This window comes from Physcomitrium patens, chromosome 10 (genome assembly GCF_059467195.1).
Source record: "Physcomitrium patens ecotype Gransden chromosome 10, ASM5946719v1, whole genome shotgun sequence".
NCBI lineage: Eukaryota > Viridiplantae > Streptophyta > Bryopsida > Funariales > Funariaceae > Physcomitrium > Physcomitrium patens.
In genome coordinates, this window is record NC_143419.1 from 14,268,346 (window position 1) to 14,288,538 (window position 20,193).

A 20,193-nucleotide genomic window follows, 5' to 3' on the forward strand; every position below is an offset into this window, starting at 1 on the left:
ACCTGAATCATTGTACAACTTGCACAGCCTGACTCGCGAAATCGTTCCTCTTGTGCCCATATGTAAATCTATTTGGTTCTGTTGTGCGCAGGATATATGTGGCGAAGGCAGGGAAAGGTATCATTCACTCCCATTGAGGTCGTGGGAAACGATGAGCCGATGCTAGAAACTCTTTGTGATGTAGTCGTTTGTATAACAGGCCGCTTCACTGTATGATTTAGAATGCTTTTCAACGAGTATTTTCACTGGATGTTGATTCACATATTCTGATTAGTCACTCGTATCAACCAGATGCTTCTGAGCATGAATAACAGTGTCTTTGATTGAGTTCATACAAGTTTTCTAAAACAGCAACTTGTGTTGCCATCCAAAGTTTTGACCTGTCACGTGCAGATTCCGATGTTATGCGGTCACCGTAGACAAAGAGTTGCTTTGGTACCTACGAGCTCAGATGACCACGCAATCTTGTTCTGCAACTTGTGTCGGTTTCACTGCTGGTGAGACACAAAGGCGCACTCACAGAGTAGTCACCACATCTCCGACACGGCTCACTGAACCCACTGTTGTTCTGGATGGAAACCTTTGCCCCAGGAACAACAGAAGCACGCACCCTAAGGCAACCGGATAAGCCATGTTGGAAACAGCGCCTCTCCGACGTGGGAGCCTGTGTTATTTTTGTGTGTGAGTACGTGTTTTGGTTCCTAAATCGACACAAACTAGAGGAGTAGGAGGCACGCAGGGAACATGAGAGAGACTGACTCGCACGAACGTCACGAGGGGGGAAAGTCCTCTTCCCTTAAATTCAAAAGCCGTGGCGTAAAACTGGGGCACTCGGAAACGGTGCAGCCCAGGCACCGTAAAGCTCGCTGCGAAATTGGTTCCTCTCAAGTGGGCGAGAATCCTCGTCCTGCAACGGCCATGCTGGCTCCGTGCGAATCCGAATCCACACATCACCCACACCGATCTCTTGCTATTTTCCTCGAGTTCTAGAACCCCGCTGACATCGAAAGGCGGAGGAAGTAGGTGAAGCTACTCTCTCCTTCTTTTTGTTGCTCTTTATGACACCGCAACGCTTCCCATGACTGTCGATCACATGGCCTCCCTCCCCCATTTTATTTACTTGCACCGCCCTGTGTGCAATCCCAACGGAAAAACCGCCACACCTTCATGTGGGTGCGCATGAATGAGCATGCTTCCATCGAAGCTCTGCCATCGCTGCTCCGTGTTGGTGCATTTTTCCTCACAAAGATGTCATTTTTGTTTGTGGAGTCTGTGTTTTTCGGAGTCTGTGCTGAATTGGGTTTCGATCAGAGCCTGTTCACTTTTGTGTTGGTTGTGTGAGCTCTTGGTGGTTGGACTTGGATCCACTTTGCACTCACCTGATGACAGTTTTGTCTACACCATTCTTTTGCTTTTTTGTTTGTTTGTATATTTGTTTGTTGTCGTTGTTGTTGATATGCATGATTGACATGTTGTATACTGGTTAGTTTCTTTTCATATTAATATGTGTTTTGAAGTGATGTGATTGTTGTTGAAGTTTTATGTAATGGCATTTGTTTGCATGCTTCTGAAATATTGGAGAAGCCAGAATTATTCTAAATTGAATTGTGCTGTTATTCAATCTAAATAAGTATTAAACCACAGTATTTTGCAAAATTAAGATAAATCGTACATATTTTTGTACTTTTAAAATGAGTAGTTCATTTGAAGTTGGAATGTGAATTTTAGTAAAAGAAAAACAAAGAAAAACTACAGCGAGGGTTTATACACATGATTCTATGTTTTTGAAACAGTGAGTATGTAAAAGTTTATTTTGAATATATGTATTGAAATAGTCAATCCAACTTGATCAATTTATAAATAAATTACTATCTACCGTTTCCAATAAAATTCAAAAATCGATTTGATCCATTCAAAGCATGTTGTGGTGCATAGCTATTTGTATTTATTAGTCTTGAAGTTCGTGTATAAACTGGATACACGAACGAATCCTCAGTTGAATTCATTCATATATATATATATATATATATACATACACACATATGGCGCTCCTAATGTTACCAAAAAAAAATCCTCTTACCATCAAAAAAATTTCAACTAATTTTTTGTTAAAATTAAAATTTATAATCTGTACAATTTTTTTAAAAAGCATATTGAAAAATAATAAGTTTACAAAAAATATGTCAAGTAGATGGTGGGTTATGGTGACAATAGCAAGACAAATTGTGGTGGGAAGAGTAATATCTTGTATATGCATATGTAATCCTTTTTATACCCAAGTGAGACTTAGACTAGGCTTTGACCTAAATTTTGCACAACAAAGAGACTCATTATGGACAGATAATTGGATTTCATTATTTCTTTTACCTATTGTTTTTGTTAAAATAGTTTATCTTTAAGCAAGTTATAAAGATGGGTTCTGCCCAAGGCAAGGCAAAGTTTGCAACTGTTGTGTAAGTCTTTTGACTATAACACTGGCTGATTCAATTTTTTTTCTTATTTATTTATTAATTATTTTTTTCAATTAACAACATGTAACAAAAAAAAAAAAAAAAAAAAAAACTCAACAGTGCGATTTTTATTTTGAAAAAAATAAAGAACTGGTAAGAAACATAGACAAGCACTACCCAAAAAATGTCCAAAAGTAACGTAAATAGTTGCAATATCTCTATAATATAATGACTAGATAGCTGAATCCGCATCTAAAACAGCATCGGTGTCTGTACCATTTGTTGGTTTTTTTCACTCCCCTTAATTAAGTAACGCCTCACCCTTCCTTACAGCTAAAAATGATAACAATGAACAAGCAAGTCAGTAAATCATCATCCATCTTCAGTGCAATGTTTACGCTGTGACAACAGCAACAACAACAATACACACACAGACACAATGGAAGCCGCATTCGAAGCTCCATGACTGAAACAATCAAGCATCTGAAGTCGATGAAGCTTCGGAAGACCATTCATCGGTAGTACAAACTAAACAAACAAACAAAAAAGAAAATGACACCAGAAAGTGTTCCAAAACCGCAAGTTTGGAAGATGAAATGGGCACTTTTGAAGACGGAATCCGTGACCAGCGTTATCGAGATTGTGGATCTAAGACCACGAATGGGTCGGAATGGAGAAACCGAAGCCTTGATGTGATCGAACTGAGCCTTTGATCAAAAAGCGGTAAAGGCGCTGATCGGAGGTGGAGTGGGACGCAACCATGATCGGCGGTGAGCGCTTGAGGAAGCGTTTTTTCACGACCAGATGGCAGCTTCGACGAGGGGTTCCTCCCTCACTGAAAGTCTACAGTTGGGGTGGTGCCGCTGAAGAGCTGGGTCCTTTCCCGGAGGTTTAACAGAAGCTGGGCACTGCATTGACATCCACAGCAACCAAACAGCCAGCGGCGTTTGCTTGTTGGGCACTTTTGTTTCAGTGGCTCTTATTGGTATTATAATAGAATTTCTCGTGTGTGTGTGTGTGTGTTTTTTTTAGGTTCTGGCCATGACGCCTTTTGTGGAAATCGCTCAAAGTAGGTATAAAAGCCGCGTCGGCCTACTCTTGGCAGTCTCCAGGGTTCCCTCCTGCGGAAGGAAAGGACGCACGGGGTTCTATGCCTCGCATTGTAACGTGTTTGGTGCTGAAGGACGAAGAGGAGCAGGAGGAGCAGGAGGAGGAGCAGGATATGGGAGAACAACACCTTGCGCTGTGTCCTCCAGCTGCCGTGTACATTCCGCACATGCCCCTGTCTCGAGTGATGGATGGCTCATGAAGACGAGGTTCGGCTGTGCAGGGCATCGCGTAGTTAGAATCGCAGTGTAGAGGAACAGAGACGGCGTTGCAATGATGCCTGGATATGGAGAATTCGGTTCTGGAATGTCTTCGACGCTGCTTCGTTTGGTTTCGAGACGCTCTAGAGATCGCTGTACTTTGCCAACCTGTCGCGAGCGCAGATAGTGTGAAATGATTTTTTTCTTTTTTTTTCTCTTTTTTAAAACTGTTAGTGCGATTTTGCTGGTTCTGGAGGGATGATGAACTGTAATGGGGCCTGGGGAGGATGCGTTGTGGGTCTTGAGTTGGCGGGTTATCACTTGGAGTAAGAGCGAAACCTAGAGGTGCGAGAGAGAGAGAGAGAGATGAACATTGTGGAATTTGGGGATGCGATCCTCGTATCCTTCCGCACAGCTATGGTTCTTGAGAGCAATTGATGTTGTGTCTCGAAGTGGGAGGCCCGTAGTCTCCAACCCAGGACGCAATGAAATATGGGCAATTGTGTGTGGTCTTCCCTCTTATACGATTCTTCTCTAACTAGTAGGCTTGATGCTTCTGTGCACGTTACAGTAGTTGGGCACGGGTAGAAGGTTTCGAGCAAGTGCATTTTATGTTGAATCGGCGGTGGAAAATTGTTCGAATTGGAAAGAGATCTTCAGAGATTAGTCAAGAAGCTAGTTCGATTGGTCTCTCTGTAGTGTTACATCCTTTTGTTCTCGTTTGAAAGGCTTGCTGGGAATGTGAGAGTCGCGCGATGTGTTCTGAAATTCAAATTTGGAGTGATCTCTATTAGCATAGTTTCCCTTTCGTTGTGGACATACCTTGAGCCTGCACCTTGGTGAACGCTTCTTCGTGAATCTAGTTGCGGCGGTTCCTGTGTATGCTCTTCCTTATCAATGGAAAATTCGAGAGTGTCAATGTTAGAACAAAGCTCAGATGTTGCCAGCTCGGTTCTCCATTCTTCCGAGTAGGCATATTGTTCCAAAGATTGGTTACGATTATAGATGCCTCTCGAAATTACCTGTGTAGGATCCAATTTTTTCAAATGCATTACCAGGAACTTATAGATTGTTGGTGCCCAGACTTATAGGATTATTGTTTCCGACTCACAGGATATAGGATTTGTTGGAAGGGCCTGGAAGAAAACAACAAGTGTATTTGGAAGGAAATGAAGGTATGAGAGGACTCAATTACCACTCTTCTCGAGCTCGTGGTGAAATGGACCCAGATATTGGGAACAATCTACCATTACTATATTACAGGATAAGCTGTTGTTGTTTTCCGATTCCTCTCAGAGCTGGCTCCTGGCAATCGCAGGAATATTGTAGAGTAGTCCTCATCTCCTTCACCACGGATGTAAGGATGGGCCGGTGTGGTCTAATTCGGGAGCTTCGTTTGAACACATGATTAGAGTGGACATTGGCCCACTATCCAGCTGATTTTCCCACTTAGATTCTTCATCTGTTTCTGTGCAGAGTGCTCGGAAAACCCGTGGTTTCTTCGTGGAACAAGTTCTGGATCAAAAGTGGCCGTTTCTCTGGAATAATACTGTCTGAAAAGAACAGCTGTGATGAGATTCTGGCTGGAAACTCATATTTTGTGAGCAAGGTCTTGCGAACTCTGACCTCGTGTATTCCCACGAAATGAAGCTACACGTGCATGTGCTGGAGGCTCGGGATCTTGCAGCTCGAGATCCAAATGGTCTCAGTGATCCCTTCGTACGCTTGCAACTAGACAACACAAAGACCAAATCGGCTGTAATCCTAAAGAATCTGAACCCTGCGTGGCACGAAGAGTTCTTTTTTAACGTGGTTGGTTGTGATGAGGAGCTGCTTGTAACGGTTTGGGACGAAGATCGATTTTGCAATGATTTTTTGGGTCAATTGAAAATTCCTATTAGTGACATTTTGACTGCCGAGAAGCAGACCATCACCAGACGGTGGTATCCTCTTCAAAAGCGCAGTGAAAAATCCCAACTTCCAATTACTGGTGAGTACGGATTTTCTTTTCGTTTATTGTATTCAGACTTTTCTAAGTCACTTTCTAATAACCTTGTAACTTTTATACTCAATCGGGGACGTTAGATCATTCGCTGCAGTACGTGGGCTCATGACGCAACTTAACACTATTGCTTATTTATAATTAAAAGAAGGTGGATCCCTATTTAAACTTCAATACTTAGTTTTGCAGAATTTGAAATGAACAATTCGAAATCGACAACCCTGCACTGTCTGATTTTTGCAGGAGTCATTTACTTGGTCTATTACATGGCAAAGGGTATTGTGTGGTGGAGGAGTAGAATGTTTGCGTCTTCATTGTTGATCAATCGTCAGCTAAGTTCGTTCATTGATTGAAAGCCTTTGGGGTATTCAGCTACTACCAGGCTGCATGTCAAGTGTGTCTAAATGGAGGTCCAAGTAACATGTATTATGTCTTATTGACAACGTTCTCCTGTAAAACAGGCGATATATTACTTAGTCTCTCTTTGTTCGGAAAGGATGTAGCAACCGGCCCAAGACTTCAAAGGTGGATTCCTGAAGAGAGGCTGTCAGTATCTGAAAATGGTGCATACGAGTCTTCTCCAACAAGTTCCATGGATACGAGTGATAACTGGATGGACACATCCGGTTTTATGGATGTTCCCGCTCCTGTAAACTTAAGGGTATGATAATGAACATTTACAAGGCTTTCTGAACGTCAAAAAGTATCAGGTTTGCGAAGCAATTTACCGATTAGCTGTTTTGTGCTCACTGCGTTCGCGTGTCTGTCTCCAAAGTGCGCTCAAGTTGTCGGGTTCTTCTCCTGTATCCAGGGGTTTATGTTTTAAAAAAACTGCAACATATGGACTGGTTGTGCATGGTTGTTTAATCTCATACAAGCGGGGTTGCGTTCGGTGGGGTTTGTACTGCATTACAGAAGTTTGGTTAGCTCATTGTGAAAGACTTCTTGTAGCTCATCTTGTATATTTCGTCTATTTCTGGGTCGAAGCAGGCAACTTGGCCTGGAACTACTCAATGGAATCAGGATGAGGGCCTTTCGAAAGAGCAGAATAAGGCTCCCAAGACTTTAGCAGACCGGTTCACTGCTGTTTTCAATAAGAAGGGGAGGTCGGGGATGGACGTAACTTCCAAACATGGCGGGGAAGGGTCAACGTCTACACCGAAGTTCAGCGACAGGTCGGTCTTGCAATGCTTAACACTGATAGGTTGTAGTTTGGTAGGGGAGAGTCTCGAAAATATTATTCATTATTGGATAACAGCTAGGTGTCCGAATCCAAGCTCCCCAATTTCCTAGAATACAAATGTAATTCTCAACGGGTTTCCGATCCAAAGCTTCTTATGGGTGAGTAATTTCGTGTAGGAGTTTGAGGAGTTGTCATGGTTCCATTGCTGAAAGGAACTTTTAGAGGGCTGCAAGATCCGGATAGTGTTCCTGTTCGGTCGATGCATCTGTTATCGTACGAGATGTAATTGAGTTCTGGTTCACAAACCTCAGACTCAAGAAGTGGTTAATGGTCCTCGTTATTTTGCAGCGGATCTGTTCATAGTCCGGATAGATTTCCAGAAGCGGCTGAAGCAAGTAGTGACGATGAGATTCACACATTGGTCACTTCATTCTTCGATGACGACGACAAGAGTGTGGAGGCATCTGTCGACGATTTCCCTTCCCCTTTGGCCGGTGGAGTGGTGCTAGATCAACGATATGCCATCAGTGCTAAAGCTTTGAGTTCGTTGATTTGCAAGCCCAGTTCTTCATTTTTTCAAGAGTTGTTGACTGTACAGAAGACAACCGAGTACTCGGAGGAGCCCTGGAAGAGCGTAAAAAATGACAGCATCGAAAGAGTCGTTTCTTATATGAAAGCTGCAACAAAAATAATAAAATCTGTGAAAGCCACTGAAACACATACATGCAGGAGGCTGGATGACAGAGGTTTCGTTCTTGACATAAGCTGTGCTACTCCAGATGTACCATGCGGAACCAGTTTTTTGGTCGAGCTCCAGGTTTGTTCTTACAACTATTTTAATGCGCGTTATGTCATTGCTCAAAAAGTCGCATACTTAGTTTTCTTTAGTCTGAGAGTTAGTGCTTTTTACACAAGTATCAGGAACTGACAACTCTGTTGGACGTTTTGATGCTTCCAGTTTTGCGTAATGGCGGAACGCGATCTACCCGTTAAAGAGAAAACTTGTAGATTGCTAATATCCTGGAGAATCAAATTTTTGCATTCAACAATGATAAAGGGAATGATTGAGAGTGGTGCTCGCGCTGGCATCAAGGAAACCTACGAAATATTCAAAGAGGTCGATGCATGATATGTCGCCACTTAGCATGTTGTACCTGACATTTGTATTGATTGATAATGCCTGATCAATCTTAGGAAGTGTCGGCCTAGTCGTAATCTTAAGAGAACTTTTTGCAGTCATGACTTCGTGCATAGGTAACGTGTACTTTTGTGCAGTTAAATAGTCTTATTAATGGTTGATCCAGATGTTATTCGTTGCATCGTGACTCGTGATAATTCTGGATTGATTGCATGTGTTCCAGTAATTATGACTGTTTGTTTTCATATTGCTTTAATAAATAGCGAATGTTGACAAATTACTTTGCTCTGTGACTTGATTGTCTTTTGCTACTTTTGGTGCTCGTGCTGTGTTCAGATATATATATATATATATATATTCAATTTCTTGATTAAGTTTTGAAAAAGTTAATTAAGTTTTGATTTATTGCAGATCTTATCGAAGTACGCCAAACCTATTTCTGAAGATTCATGGGGAGGCAATTTAGTGCCTGCAACTCAGCAGGAAGATACTCCGCTGAGCGATTGGGAGTTAGTAAGATGTTACTTTGGAAGGTTACATGTGCTACTGGCCTTCTTGTCGTTGATCATTGTGCTTTTGCACATTGGCTTTGCAACCCCTAAAGTTAAGGTGTCACTTTTACGGTGCGGCTTCGACCTTCCCGATTCGATATCGGAATTTCTCTGTTCAGCCATTGTAGTTTTGCAAGTTGAGAGGGTTGTTAAAATGGTGCATCAGTTTCTTCAAGCACGATTTTGGCAGTGTAAGTATACATGTTCTTTTCTGAGTTATACTGAATATGATTCTCTTTTTCTTTTTGGATGATTTGTCAGTGTAAATTAATACAAGAGTCATAAGTGTTTTTAATATTTGTATAAACTCTATTCAACTATTTTACAATGTTATATATGTTTTTGAACGGAGAATAGTGAAGTCCAGTTTTCTTAAGCACCACATCGTAGACCTTGACAAAATTCGTTTTGAAGTGAACAAGTTTGATCTACGAATACCTCTAACACTTTGGACGAATGAATGAACGCTGTGCTCAGATTGAAATTATTCAGCTTGTACATTGTTTGCTTTTGCAGCTGGCGACCATGGGGTGAAGGCTCAAGGCGATGGTTGGCTTATGACTGTTACATTGATTGAAGGAGAGAATTTGAGCCCTACTAAAGAATCTAGTTTTGCCAATCCGTATGTTGTTTTCACTTGCAGTGGCAAGAGACGGACTAGTTCTGTGAAACTAAGAACCCTCAACCCATGTTGGCGTGGTACGTCTCTTATCACTTGTTCCTTCATTGTACTTCTTGGGTTCTGCCTGCTAGTTTAGTTTTTCTCCTGCACAGATGGCATAGTTCTAGGACTTACCCTATGGTTTGCGATAATTGCAGAAATCTTTGAGTTTGATGCCACAGAGGATCCTCCCTCAACCATGGATGTTGAAGTCTTTAACTACGATGGTCCATTTTCTGATGCTGAATCACTTGGCCAAGCGGAGATAAACTTCTTGAAACAAAGTCCGGATGATCTTTCTGATTTTTGGGTCTCTTTATCTGGAAAATGTGCTCGAACACATGGTTCAAGGTTGCATCTTCGAGTTTTCTTGACAAATACCAAACAGTCTGATGCTCTACCCGAATACCTTGAGCGGGTTCAGAAGGAAGGGATTAAGGTAAATCTCCTTAACTTTACGACTCAGCTAATATTACACAGTTGCAGACGGCATTAAATCGTATAAAGTTCGTGGGTATTTATTCCATGTGCATTTTTGTAATTAATACCATTTTGCTAAAAACTTACGTGAACAAGTTGGGCGTCCGAGTGAAGACCTAGTTCTAAGCCGGTTATCTTTGTTTAGGTGGTCAAGCGCTCTGCTCAGAAGAATGGGTCATTTCAAAAACTATTCTCGCTTCCAGCTGAAGAGTTCCTTATCAATGACTTTGCATGTGCCGTCAAGAAAAAAATCCTCATCCAGGTCCGGTGCTCTTGCTTTTTAACACTCACGTTGATTGTACAGTTTACGCAAGTTCAGCTGTAAAATAATCTCTGACTACGCGCACATAAGTGAGGTTGCTACTTATCTCATTGGTCTGAGTATCTGCTCTGACCACCCGAGAATCTGAAAAATTCATGGTTTATGAATTGGAGTAGATTTGTTCAACGCATCTCACGATATTCGGCGGCTGGACATATTTGCTCTGAGGCCGTTTCATTCATTTTTTTTGTTTTTTGTTTTTTGTTTTGTTTTTACTAGTGCTGCAGGGTCGAGTATTTCTGTCACCGAGGATGTTGGGCTTTTACTCGAATCTTTTTGGCATTAAAACCAAGTTTCAGTTTATATGGGAAGACATCGATGATATCGTGGAGACATCTGTAGCTATCAACCCCTGTATAGTTATTTATTTGCGTAAGGGGCGAGGTCTTGATGCCCGAAATGGTACGAGAGGCATCGATGCTCGCGGTCGTGCGAAATATCACTTTTGTTCATTTGTCAAGCCTATTACCGCTTTCAGGTATAATTCTTTGCCATTATCACATCCGTCGTTGTCATAGTAGCTATGCGATGTCTTTATAAGTAGTGCAGATTCCAAGTTACGCTGCAGAGCACTAGTCAAAATACAAATCAAGCTCTCACCACGAGTCTCCTATTTTAGTTTTTGTTTCTTGTGTTTTTGAAGTCTTCTGTGGTATTAGTAAGACCATGTGTCGTGAAGGACTTTCAACCGAAAAGGAGGAAGCGTTGTTAGGGTCCTTTGCTTTGGTGGACTAATCTACCACATAGCTCTGCATAAATGTGGATTTTTTGCAAGTTGCAGAATACATTCGTGTCAACTATTTTCCCCCTAAATCAAGCCAAGGAATAAGATATAACACTCTCAATTCAGAGCATTTCATAGATTGCCAGGAGGGGAAAATTATAAAAATTCATTAGTATTTGACAATGGATTCTTTGGTCTGCTTTTTCTTCGAGTTTCTGAAACCTAGGTGTTGGCTTCATCAGAACAATCACGGCTTTATGGAAGAACAGAAAGCTAAGTCCAGAGCAGCAACTGGAACTCTGTGCTAACGTTGAAGCTAACTATCAGTCATGCACAGACTCCTTCGCGGGGATGGAGGAGGCGAACATGGCTCAAGTTTGTGCCTTTGAAATTCCTCTAATGGTAAGTTAATGTAAGTCAATCCGCATTTTGGATAATGCAGATGATGCTATTTTCACTTGATGTGCATAGCAAGACTTCCTCACATGTATTGTTCGTATGTGCAGTCGGATTGTGCAATGTCGCTCTTTGAACAAGGGGGATTGGAGGAGGCCATGGCAGAGAAAATGGGTTATCTAAACTACGTCAGCACTCCGTGGGAGCGTTTAGAGGGTCAAAATGGTGTTCAACGCAGACATACGAGCTACCATTTGAACAGACAGATAAGTCAGTTCGGAAGCAAAGTCTCCTGCATTCAGCAAAGGACAATGTCTGACAGCATGAAGTCATGTGTACTTGACGAAGTTATCACACTTCATGATGTCCCCTTCGGTGACCACTTTCAGGTACTTGGTGTCCTCCATGGTACTCACTTACAACATAATCGTGTAGATTTTAGTTTCAATCTACAAACAGAGGGTTGCTGCCACTAGAGGGACGCAGACACATTTTCAGTAGGTGCTTTGCATGAGTGATATCTGTTGGATATACCTAATGAACACAGAAAAATGACAGACAGCGAAGGATCTTATGGTTCGTACATGCGAACTTGCAAAAACAAATTAACAAACAAGATAAACATGAGCATGCGTCATTGTTTATTGCGTTTTCTTCACATGAAGCCGCGTCTTGGTATCAAAACCCACTAATCCAGCTCCACATTCTTCGCAGGTTCAAGTGAGGCGAGAGATTGAAACGACCTCCACAAACCCACCGCAGAGCTTCGTGAAAGCATCAGTGGGCGTGTCGTGGCACAAGAACACAGAGTTCAAGAAGAAGATCACCAAAAACGTACACGACCACATGGCAAAGGAGATACGAGAGGTCATGAACGTGTGTGTGAAAGAGGTCAAGGCTCGTATCAAAGACAAGAGAATCTCCTTTAATGGATCAAACCATGGTTGTTGAGGTGGTTGCTGGCTGTACCCAGTTCGAAACAGGCGACACAACTGCAGTGATGAGCTGCTGCTGGTGCTGCTGCTGCTGCTGCTTGTCGGTGCAGATCTCGTCATTGTAAACCGTGCCACTTCGGTAGAAGCTAAATGGACTTATCCATTGCTCAACAAATGGGTTGTGTCAAACTATTGCCTACTTTTCAGGCTTCGAAGCTAGTGATCAGCACCTTTAAGAGCTCATGTATGGTTCGGTGGAGACACACTATGTTCCGGCACAATTGTGAGCTAGTTTTGTGCCGAACCTCGTAGAGCTCACCATCATCACAGATGGAGCCCTCTTCCCACACAGCAGCCAAAACAGGCTTGGTATGTGGCCGATTGCTATCAGTCTATAGCACTGCCTTCCGGAGGTGAAGCCTTTGTGGCGCACTTCAATGAAAAAAACTGTTTAACACTTTGTTTATATGGATATATATATATATATATATATATAGATAAATGCTTCAAATGGAGTTCAGAATGTTGTTTTTTATCTGCATGTGTGGATGATCAATTCGGTGTCGATGTGTTATTGTTTTAACAGGCTCACTGTATTTGAAGGTGCACCAGTCGGACACATTGCGAGAAGAAAAAAGAAAAAAGAAAAAAGAAAACTGATAAGTTTTAAATTCTGATTTGCAACTAAGTATTCGAATGCTTAAGTCTTAAAAAATATGGAAATTCCAGTAGGTTACCAAATATAACAAAAAAAAAACTCCTCAAGTTTATCATCTGCAACTCTCGATTTACATGATCTGCAAATTGTACATAACATATGTAGTCAAAGTAATTCAACTCAAGGACTAATCTTAAAGCTATTTAAGGTAGCGAATTAATGCCATATCATTCAAACTTATACTAAATCTATTAACAGAGATACGATGATTAACATTCCACACCATGTTAAATATGAAACTTCACTCTGATCTCGTATACGCAGTAATCTGACGAGAAACTGGATTGCGTACCTCGAAAAATAAAAGCTTCCACAGTCATCGAAACGAATACGTAGGAAACGGAATACGCTACCGCGTCTTCGTGTACAATTACAAGGTATGAATATAATTACAAGTATTATACATCGTACTATATCATAGAGTCCTCCAAGTACAGGCCGCAGTGAAGAGCGTCGCCGAGATCGAGTAACGATGATCTGTGCTGCGTCACAGAGAAGCTGCTGGTCCTACAATTCTGATCGTAAAGGCGTTGCCTGCAAACACGCTCTTCCATCATATTCCGTTCTCGTGTCTTTGTTTCCTTGGCAAGGAGTAGCGATTACTGCCAGAAAAGATTTAGAAGCAATTTGTGGGGAGAGAATGGCAAGTGATCTCTAATGCCCACAAATCGTTGTGTACAAGTGGTGGAGTAGAGGAGAATTTCCAGCACACTGCACGGATTCGTTGCAGATGGACAAATGTCGCTGGTTGTGGCGCCAGCTTGATAGTGCCGGAGACTATTACGTACTACTCTAGTGCGGCAAAAACACCAGCTCGTGATCGTGAGCTCCTTGCCATGGATGCTTCGAATCCCTTCGACTTGCGCTGCTTGCTGGACAATGTGCAGGGCATGGTGGATGCCTTGACCTGCTTGCGTTGGAAGAAGCAGCAGGTCCGTTGTTGCTCCTTGCACAATTCTTGCTTGTTCTTTTCGTCGTTTCTAGGGTTATTGGAATATTGGGGCGTAGTTGATGGTTGGACCGAATCGTCGAAGGTGATATAAATGCGTGGTGGGGTGTTGTGGAAGTATGAGAGGCACGGTGTCCTACGTAAATTGACTAACCTAGTTCACTTTTTAAAACTCTCGATACGATGTCGCTCTGTTTGTTTAGAATGTTTATCAGCTGTTCTGGGCATTTGGATGATAAGTGAACAACTAGTACCCCTCTTGCAAGAACTTCATAGGTGTGCTGCAGGTTTTGTGAAGATTGTCGCTTCTCCTGTTTTTTTAGTTTCATGTTTATACAAACGTGAAATGCCTCCAATGTCTGGATCATGTACCCTACCATGCCCTATCTTCTTTGTTTTTTCCTCCTTGGTATAAGCTCCGTTTCAGTCTGTGATTTTTGTGTAGTTCCTTCGCACGCCATAACTGGCTGCCTCTTCATGGTATTTACAATTAACTACATGTGCTTGAGTATGGGAGTCCGCTATGGTTCACAAGGATAGGATGGATTAAAGAGCAGAAATTATTCTATTATCACATTACCAAATTCTTATAGTTTTACGACATTATATAGCGGTTTAATGCAACAAATGAATGCAGGACTCAATTGTCGAGCTGTCGGATCATGGTTTGGTAATTACGGTGGAGGAGCGGGGTTGTCTGCAGGCGCGGGTGTACTTCCGGAAAGAGGTCAGGAAATTTCTATTTTTGAGTCGCAGCAACTTAAGTTTCTGCTTTCTATTTCAAGAGATAAAATCCCACAGAGCTAATATGTGCATAAGAGCAACACACATATAGTGTGAGGGTCTCCTCAATCTGATTACAGATAATCTTTTAATTTTTCTTATCGACTTTCCAGCCCAGTGTTCTCTTTGAGGCACTGTCAAAACCAAGATATACCCAGTTTTTTGGATTACTTTTCACAAACTCATATACGTCTTAGTTGAAACTCCTAGTCTGTTGATGGCTCGGAACAATAAGAGAATAAGGTATCGTAGTCAGAAACAATATTTAACTGTCAATATGTGCATGGCAGCTATTCCGAGAATATGCATATCAAGCAGAAGTAAGACCAAAATTTGGGATCAGTTTGGGCCTCTTGATCGATTCCCTCAATACTTTCACTTCTTCCACTCGCGCTGCTGCCCTCGAGCTAAGCTATCCGGGGCCTGACATGCAAATGATATTCAAGTAACATACCAATTTATGCTCGAGTTGATAATGCCTTCTTTTCCAGACTTCGTTGTTGATTCCGTGGTCAACCGCTACTGCAATAGATATTTTCCTAGAAATTTCGAGGTCGCAGTGTTTACTGAGATGGTTGGCTTCTACAGATTGGTGGATGCAAACGACTCCTGTATATACGCAGAAATGCGCACACGTATTCCTGACCAAATTCCTCATGATTATGTCATTGAGGATGACGGGGGTACTCCAATTTCCTTTGCAGTGAAGGTATCTTTTTACACATTTGATGCTGATGGAATAATTTATTTGCATTTGAGTAGTTTATGACGTTATCATGAATCCAACGTGAGAATCTTATGTATCAATCAGGGTACTTTGTTCCTGGCCTTTGGTTCTCGATGCCTTGATTGCTAATCATGTGATTCCCGATTATGATGGATTGTGGTTAGTATGCTGGCTGGTTACTCCTTAAAACTTCTTCTCTAACCCACTCCAGACATTGCTCAATATGGGCTGCAGTCCGCAGCATTAAAGGAAGCTCTTGATGACCTGGAGTGGCCAGGTTCGAGTATTGAAATTACAGTCTCTCCAGTACCTCCGAGGGTGACCTTCAGGGGTGATGGGCATGGAGACCTACAGGTATTATGGACTCTCTATCGCGTAATAATGTGCTACTTACACATATCATGTGTTGGCGTGAAGGTTGTGGTTTGGTTTGTAGTCTAATGTTTAAGAGCTCATATCTAAGGAGGTGTTGAAGATTGATGCATATCATAACAATGTTTTAAGATATGGGATTTAATTGACATGTGATTTTTGGGCGGTTGTGTGCGGATGTTGAAACTGGATTTCATGTATGCTATGCTGTTTACAACGATCTCATTGTGTCCTTCGGTTGTAATTTGTAGATTGAGTTTCCTTACGACAGACAACGAGATCTTTTCATAGCCTTCAATTGCCAGCGTGAAATCTCTTACAGGTTATGCAAATGCCCTATCCATGTATGCAACGGGTCTTAAGATTGACTGATTGATATACGTATTTAAACTGGCACCACAACGATGGTATGAAGTATTTATCTAATATTCAATAATTTCATGGTTTTGAATGAGGCAGGTACAAGTACAAGTTCCTGAAAGCAACTACCTCTCAAATCCCAGTGAGCATTTTGAAAGATAATCGCGGCAGCAAGCTAACATTCGGTACTAATGGCCTTCTTAAAGTTCAGCATCTCATTTCTGTGAAACCTTCACCTACTCCGCACCAACACTATTATGACCCGTCACAAGCCCAGGCTCGAGTTTCCTATATAGAGTTCTATGTGCTGCCTGATGTAGACAGTGACGACCCATGAAAGAATCGACTTATGCGGACGTGTAGTTAGCAGGCTTGTATATGTACAATATTGAGTTCAACACCGAATGACAATCATTGTACAGTAATGAACTGTCAAGGTTTCCAAACCTCAGTCAGGTACAAGGTTCTTATGTGATAGTTTTCGTTTGCTTGTAATTGTTGATCAACAAATGTGCCACGAAAGTTGCCACATGTCCTCTTTGCGAAATATTAGAGTCATGGAGTGCCATATTGCTGTCATGCACGCCTGCTAACTTCACACGGCGAATCCAGTCTCGGTGCTTCCTAGAATCCATGGATCATCACAACGGGTTCTCAAAAATTTCGGATTTGAATATTTTGGGGCAATCGAGTTTTGCAAGTAGGCGAATAGATGCAAAGTTAGGCAGATTACTCAAAGGCTAGGAATTTGGAAAACTCCACAAATCCTGCTCTTTCCGGCCAAGTTTACTGACATTACACTTATTACACGAAAAGTATTTTGGCGGGCATTGGAGGAATAGAATAAGTTAAGGAAATTTTATAAGAGAACGCGTGTGACTCAGTATTTTTATTTTATTTTAGGTAATGTATTTGGCTCTAGATATGGTTGTTTGCAAAAAACTATATATATATATATATATATATATATATATGTGTGTGTGTGTGTGAAAGGATTTTTACAAGATTGAGTTTCTTCTCTTACAGGAACAAGTTGATTTTATATATGTAATCATATAATATAATTATTTACCTTATCTAAAAAAAAATTAAACATTTTTCTCAATTTCATTTTCTTCCTTTAATGCCCTCTATTGAAAGTGTTCCAACCCAATTTGTTTCATACGGTTGGAAACGAATACTTCTCTACAAAGACCACATTTCTCTAACACTACCCTTGCTTTGCATTGTTACCAAATGGTTTTATTTTTCTTCATCATGTCAAAGATGAACTATTTCATCGACAAAACAAAGAATGTGATTATTTCATAGACACATTCATACCCTTATTACTTCCACACTACATGTAAGCCTAAAGCACTTAACTATATGTATTATTTATATGTACTAAAAGTATCGATTTCAAATGATAATTAAATTTTTTGTTCTGTGGCTTTCAGGTGAAAAAAGGTTAAAGAGACCTTTCGACAAAGTAGAAATAGCACATGCCATCACCAAGCATACATCACAGCACTGCAGGTTTGAAATTAACAAAATTATAAAGAAAATTTTGTACAATCTGATATCACAGAATCACTATAATAATGTTAGTGAGATGAAGTGTAAAATTCGAATTCAACAGTTTTTCAGTGATTATTAAAAGCAATTTACTGTTGGAACCTCCAGGTTCATGTCTTCCACCCAAATTCGTTCTATCGCGGCATTCAACGCATGCTGTCTATTCTACGAACATTTAGACTCTTTCCTCATTCTATCCATTGCATTATTCTACCTTTCCATGCCTAGCATTTTCTTCTTTTTCTCTCTTTTTACGGAAAGATTAACGTGGACTTTGAAAAGCGGGCTGTAATAAAAACATTGAAGCTTCCGTTACCTCAGAGTGTTCAAAGGTTTGAGCCTCGGTATGATCAAAGGCCTCAGAGACTGGAAGGTGTGATTGTGCCGATAACAGTACCACCAAAATCTTCACTGCCCCTACCTTGAATCTGAACTAATTTAACGATTCCCTGGAAGGTTCTACGATAGAATTGCGATCAAACCAAGCTGTTCATGAAGGTTGACGATTCGTACCAAGTATGAAACCTCAGCAGGTCAATGACATGGTGTACCTTTCCATATTAGAATAGGGCTGCCTTATCGTTGATTTCAAGTGACATGAGAAATCAGATGAAACACGGCATTAACGTAGATCCAGGAGAGAGGTTTCATAGGTACATGGTCTCCATCGCATAGTTTTTCACTAGAATTGTCAGAAATGAGTTGGAGTCAACCTCCTGTGATACACATCTGAACTTTGATACTGTTCGTAACACTAACTTATCGAGTTGGACGCTGGCTAAATTGGCTACATTAGATGTTGGAAAGTTCTGGTGTGTAAGAATGCTATAAACCTCATCAAAACCAAAATGGCAGCCCAGAATGCCAGGGATGCGAATCACAAATGGAAATCCGTGCAATTCCCTAGAAGACGAGAGATACATACAATGTTGCGTAACTACGAGGTATGAAAACGGTATCGTATGCTTTAGAAAAGGCTTAATGTGGGTGGCGAGAGGAATACAAACCAAGGAAAAGGTAGAAATGAAGCACACAAAATTCTAAGTGATGCATTTCCCATCACAATTGGAACGAATCAAATAAAATGCAGAACTCTCGCCCATTCGCGGGAGCTATCAATAAGTAGAACGAAGACAATTACTAGACAGGAACGCGGTACACTATATCATGAATTAACACCACAAAACCCCAACAAGTACCTGATCATCCACAGCCTCCAAGTCCGCATCACAAACTTCGAATTATCTGACATTTCTCTAGTTTCCAGATACTCACCCTGTGTAAGCCCTAAAACTGAAAGAAAGAGTCCCTATGCACCTTACAATATACATTGTGCGAAATACACAAAACTATCCCTAACAATGTCAATACATTCAAACAGTCACAACCGATTTCAATGAAACCTACAATGAAAAGTTATCATGATCTCCTCGACGCATTTAGCATTCAGGTGAAATCTTGCTTGTACAGAAGATTCGCAGAGAAAAATTACAATCCCTTTTTCTCACGCAAACTAGCCTCCATCCTGCAACAGGACTCAATGTCTGCTACTCATCCCTTCTCACCAAGAAACCAGAAAACCCTAATAAACGCACAATCTGGCTAAGACAAATACTTAACTACTCCACCCACGTCATATACCAATTCTCAACCACATCCACAAGGGAAAAACGAAGACAGAGAGAACGACAGTAGGTGGGTGGAGAGAGATAAGCGAGTGTCCTACAAGTCAAGGACAGTGAGACCGGGGGGCAGGGACTGCTTCAATTTATCGGCCTTGTCAGAGTCGAAGACGCAGAGGGTGTAGAGGTACTTGGAGCACCTCACTTTGAACTTGACGACATCCTTGGAGCGTTTAATCTTGACGCTCCGGGCGTCCTTGCGGCGAGCCGTGAGCAGGAAGTCCTTGATCTCACTGATCTGCTTGGCCATTGTGGAGGACGGAGCTGCACAACTCCTGCACGATGAGGACAGAAATGGCGGCCCAGCAAGCAGCTCCCCCTCACAACAACTCCGCAACGCCAACAACAACAAAGAGAGCTAGGGTTTCATAGACCCTGGCCCTTAACCCCCACCCTCACCCATCCCCATCATTCATTCATCATACATATTCATCCATTCATCCGTTCCCACGTTCCCCTCTACTCCAGTCTGTCTTCTTGCTTAGGGTTTCGCTTTGCTCTCATTCTGGGATTACATGCGGCGAGGTGATTAAACCTTTAAAATAAAATATAAATAAATAAAATAATTAATTTATAATTAGAAAAAAATTGGAACATAAACTGATTTTATTTTTCTAATGAATACTATTTATTTATTTAATGTGTCATTGAATCTCATGTAAATTTGGTGTTAAAAAACAAATATAAATAGATAAAATATAGTTAGGATTTTAAAATATAATATGAAATTCAAAGGAATATTTTCTTTTATTTTTTAATATAATTTTAAAAAAAATTAAGATTTTTTTATTATTTTTAATTAAACTAACAAATAAAATACACTTTTGCATTACATGTACAAGTTATTGTAAATTTGTTTCGGGAAATTTTAAGTTTTTTATTGGTATACACATAAT

At 41.0% G+C, this 20,193-nt stretch overlaps 3 protein-coding genes across 9 annotated transcripts; 2 read left to right on the top strand and 1 right to left on the bottom strand.

The window, feature by feature from the left end:
* Positions 1–3,041: 3,041 nt before the first annotated feature.
* LOC112287479 (C2 and GRAM domain-containing protein At1g03370) lies at positions 3,042–12,664 on the top strand. 6 transcript variants are annotated; one of them, XR_002971301.3, is made up of 15 exons: positions 3,042–3,713; positions 4,871–4,932; positions 5,234–5,747; positions 6,221–6,420; positions 6,750–6,934; positions 7,291–7,759; positions 7,901–8,059; positions 8,492–8,822; positions 9,148–9,330; positions 9,451–9,731; positions 9,918–10,034; positions 10,322–10,572; positions 11,045–11,220; positions 11,325–11,603; positions 11,929–12,664. XR_002971301.3 is itself a non-coding variant. In XM_024530505.3 (15 exons), exons 3-15 carry the CDS (start codon positions 5,402–5,404, stop codon positions 12,163–12,165), a joined length of 3,198 nt encoding a protein of 1,065 aa, XP_024386273.1. In that variant the 5' UTR covers positions 3,569–3,711; positions 4,871–4,932; positions 5,234–5,401; the 3' UTR covers positions 12,166–12,664. The 6 variants fall into 6 exon arrangements, 2 of the variants coding, with proteins under 2 accessions (XP_024386273.1, XP_090109956.1); XR_016505210.1 differs by having other exon boundaries at positions 11,146–11,220; XR_016505211.1 differs by having other exon boundaries at positions 11,156–11,220.
* Positions 12,665–13,319: 655 nt separating this feature from the next.
* LOC112287480 (uncharacterized) lies at positions 13,320–16,589 on the top strand. Of its 2 annotated transcripts, none has more exons than XM_024530507.3 (7): positions 13,320–13,799; positions 14,454–14,543; positions 14,890–15,044; positions 15,188–15,308; positions 15,561–15,680; positions 15,950–16,020; positions 16,158–16,589. In XM_024530507.3, exons 1-7 carry the CDS (start codon positions 13,704–13,706, stop codon positions 16,393–16,395), a joined length of 891 nt encoding a protein of 296 aa, XP_024386275.1. In that variant the 5' UTR covers positions 13,320–13,703; the 3' UTR covers positions 16,396–16,589. The 2 variants fall into 2 exon arrangements, with proteins under 2 accessions (XP_024386275.1, XP_090109957.1); XM_090253831.1 differs by lacking the exon at positions 13,320–13,799 and adding an exon at positions 14,165–14,184.
* Positions 16,590–19,031: 2,442 nt separating this feature from the next.
* On the bottom strand, positions 19,032–19,665 carry LOC112287219 (large ribosomal subunit protein eL38z/eL38y). Its single transcript, XM_024530010.3, has one exon. The coding sequence runs from the start codon at positions 19,545–19,547 to the stop codon at positions 19,338–19,340; it is 210 nt and encodes a 69-aa protein (XP_024385778.1). The 5' UTR covers positions 19,548–19,665; the 3' UTR covers positions 19,032–19,337.
* Positions 19,666–20,193: the final 528 nt, after the last annotated feature.

Excerpts from the sequence above, each read along its gene's own strand:
- LOC112287219 (XM_024530010.3), bottom strand. The coding sequence starts at position 19,547 with ATGGCCAAGCAGATCAGTGAGATCAAGGACTTCCTGCTCACGGCTCGC.
- LOC112287480 (XM_024530507.3), top strand. The coding sequence starts at position 13,704 with ATGGATGCTTCGAATCCCTTCGACTTGCGCTGCTTGCTGGACAATGTG. Across the intron at positions 15,681-15,949 it reads ATGGGCATGGAGACCTACAG|ATTGAGTTTCCTTACGACAG; the intron begins GTATTATGGACT and ends TGTAATTTGTAG. Across the intron at positions 16,021-16,157 it reads CAGCGTGAAATCTCTTACAG|GTACAAGTACAAGTTCCTGA; the intron begins GTTATGCAAATG and ends TGAATGAGGCAG.
- LOC112287479 (XM_024530505.3), top strand. The coding sequence starts at position 5,402 with ATGAAGCTACACGTGCATGTGCTGGAGGCTCGGGATCTTGCAGCTCGA. Across the intron at positions 6,421-6,749 it reads CCGCTCCTGTAAACTTAAGG|GCAACTTGGCCTGGAACTAC; the intron begins GTATGATAATGA and ends GGGTCGAAGCAG. Across the intron at positions 11,221-11,324 it reads CCTTTGAAATTCCTCTAATG|TCGGATTGTGCAATGTCGCT; the intron begins GTAAGTTAATGT and ends TCGTATGTGCAG.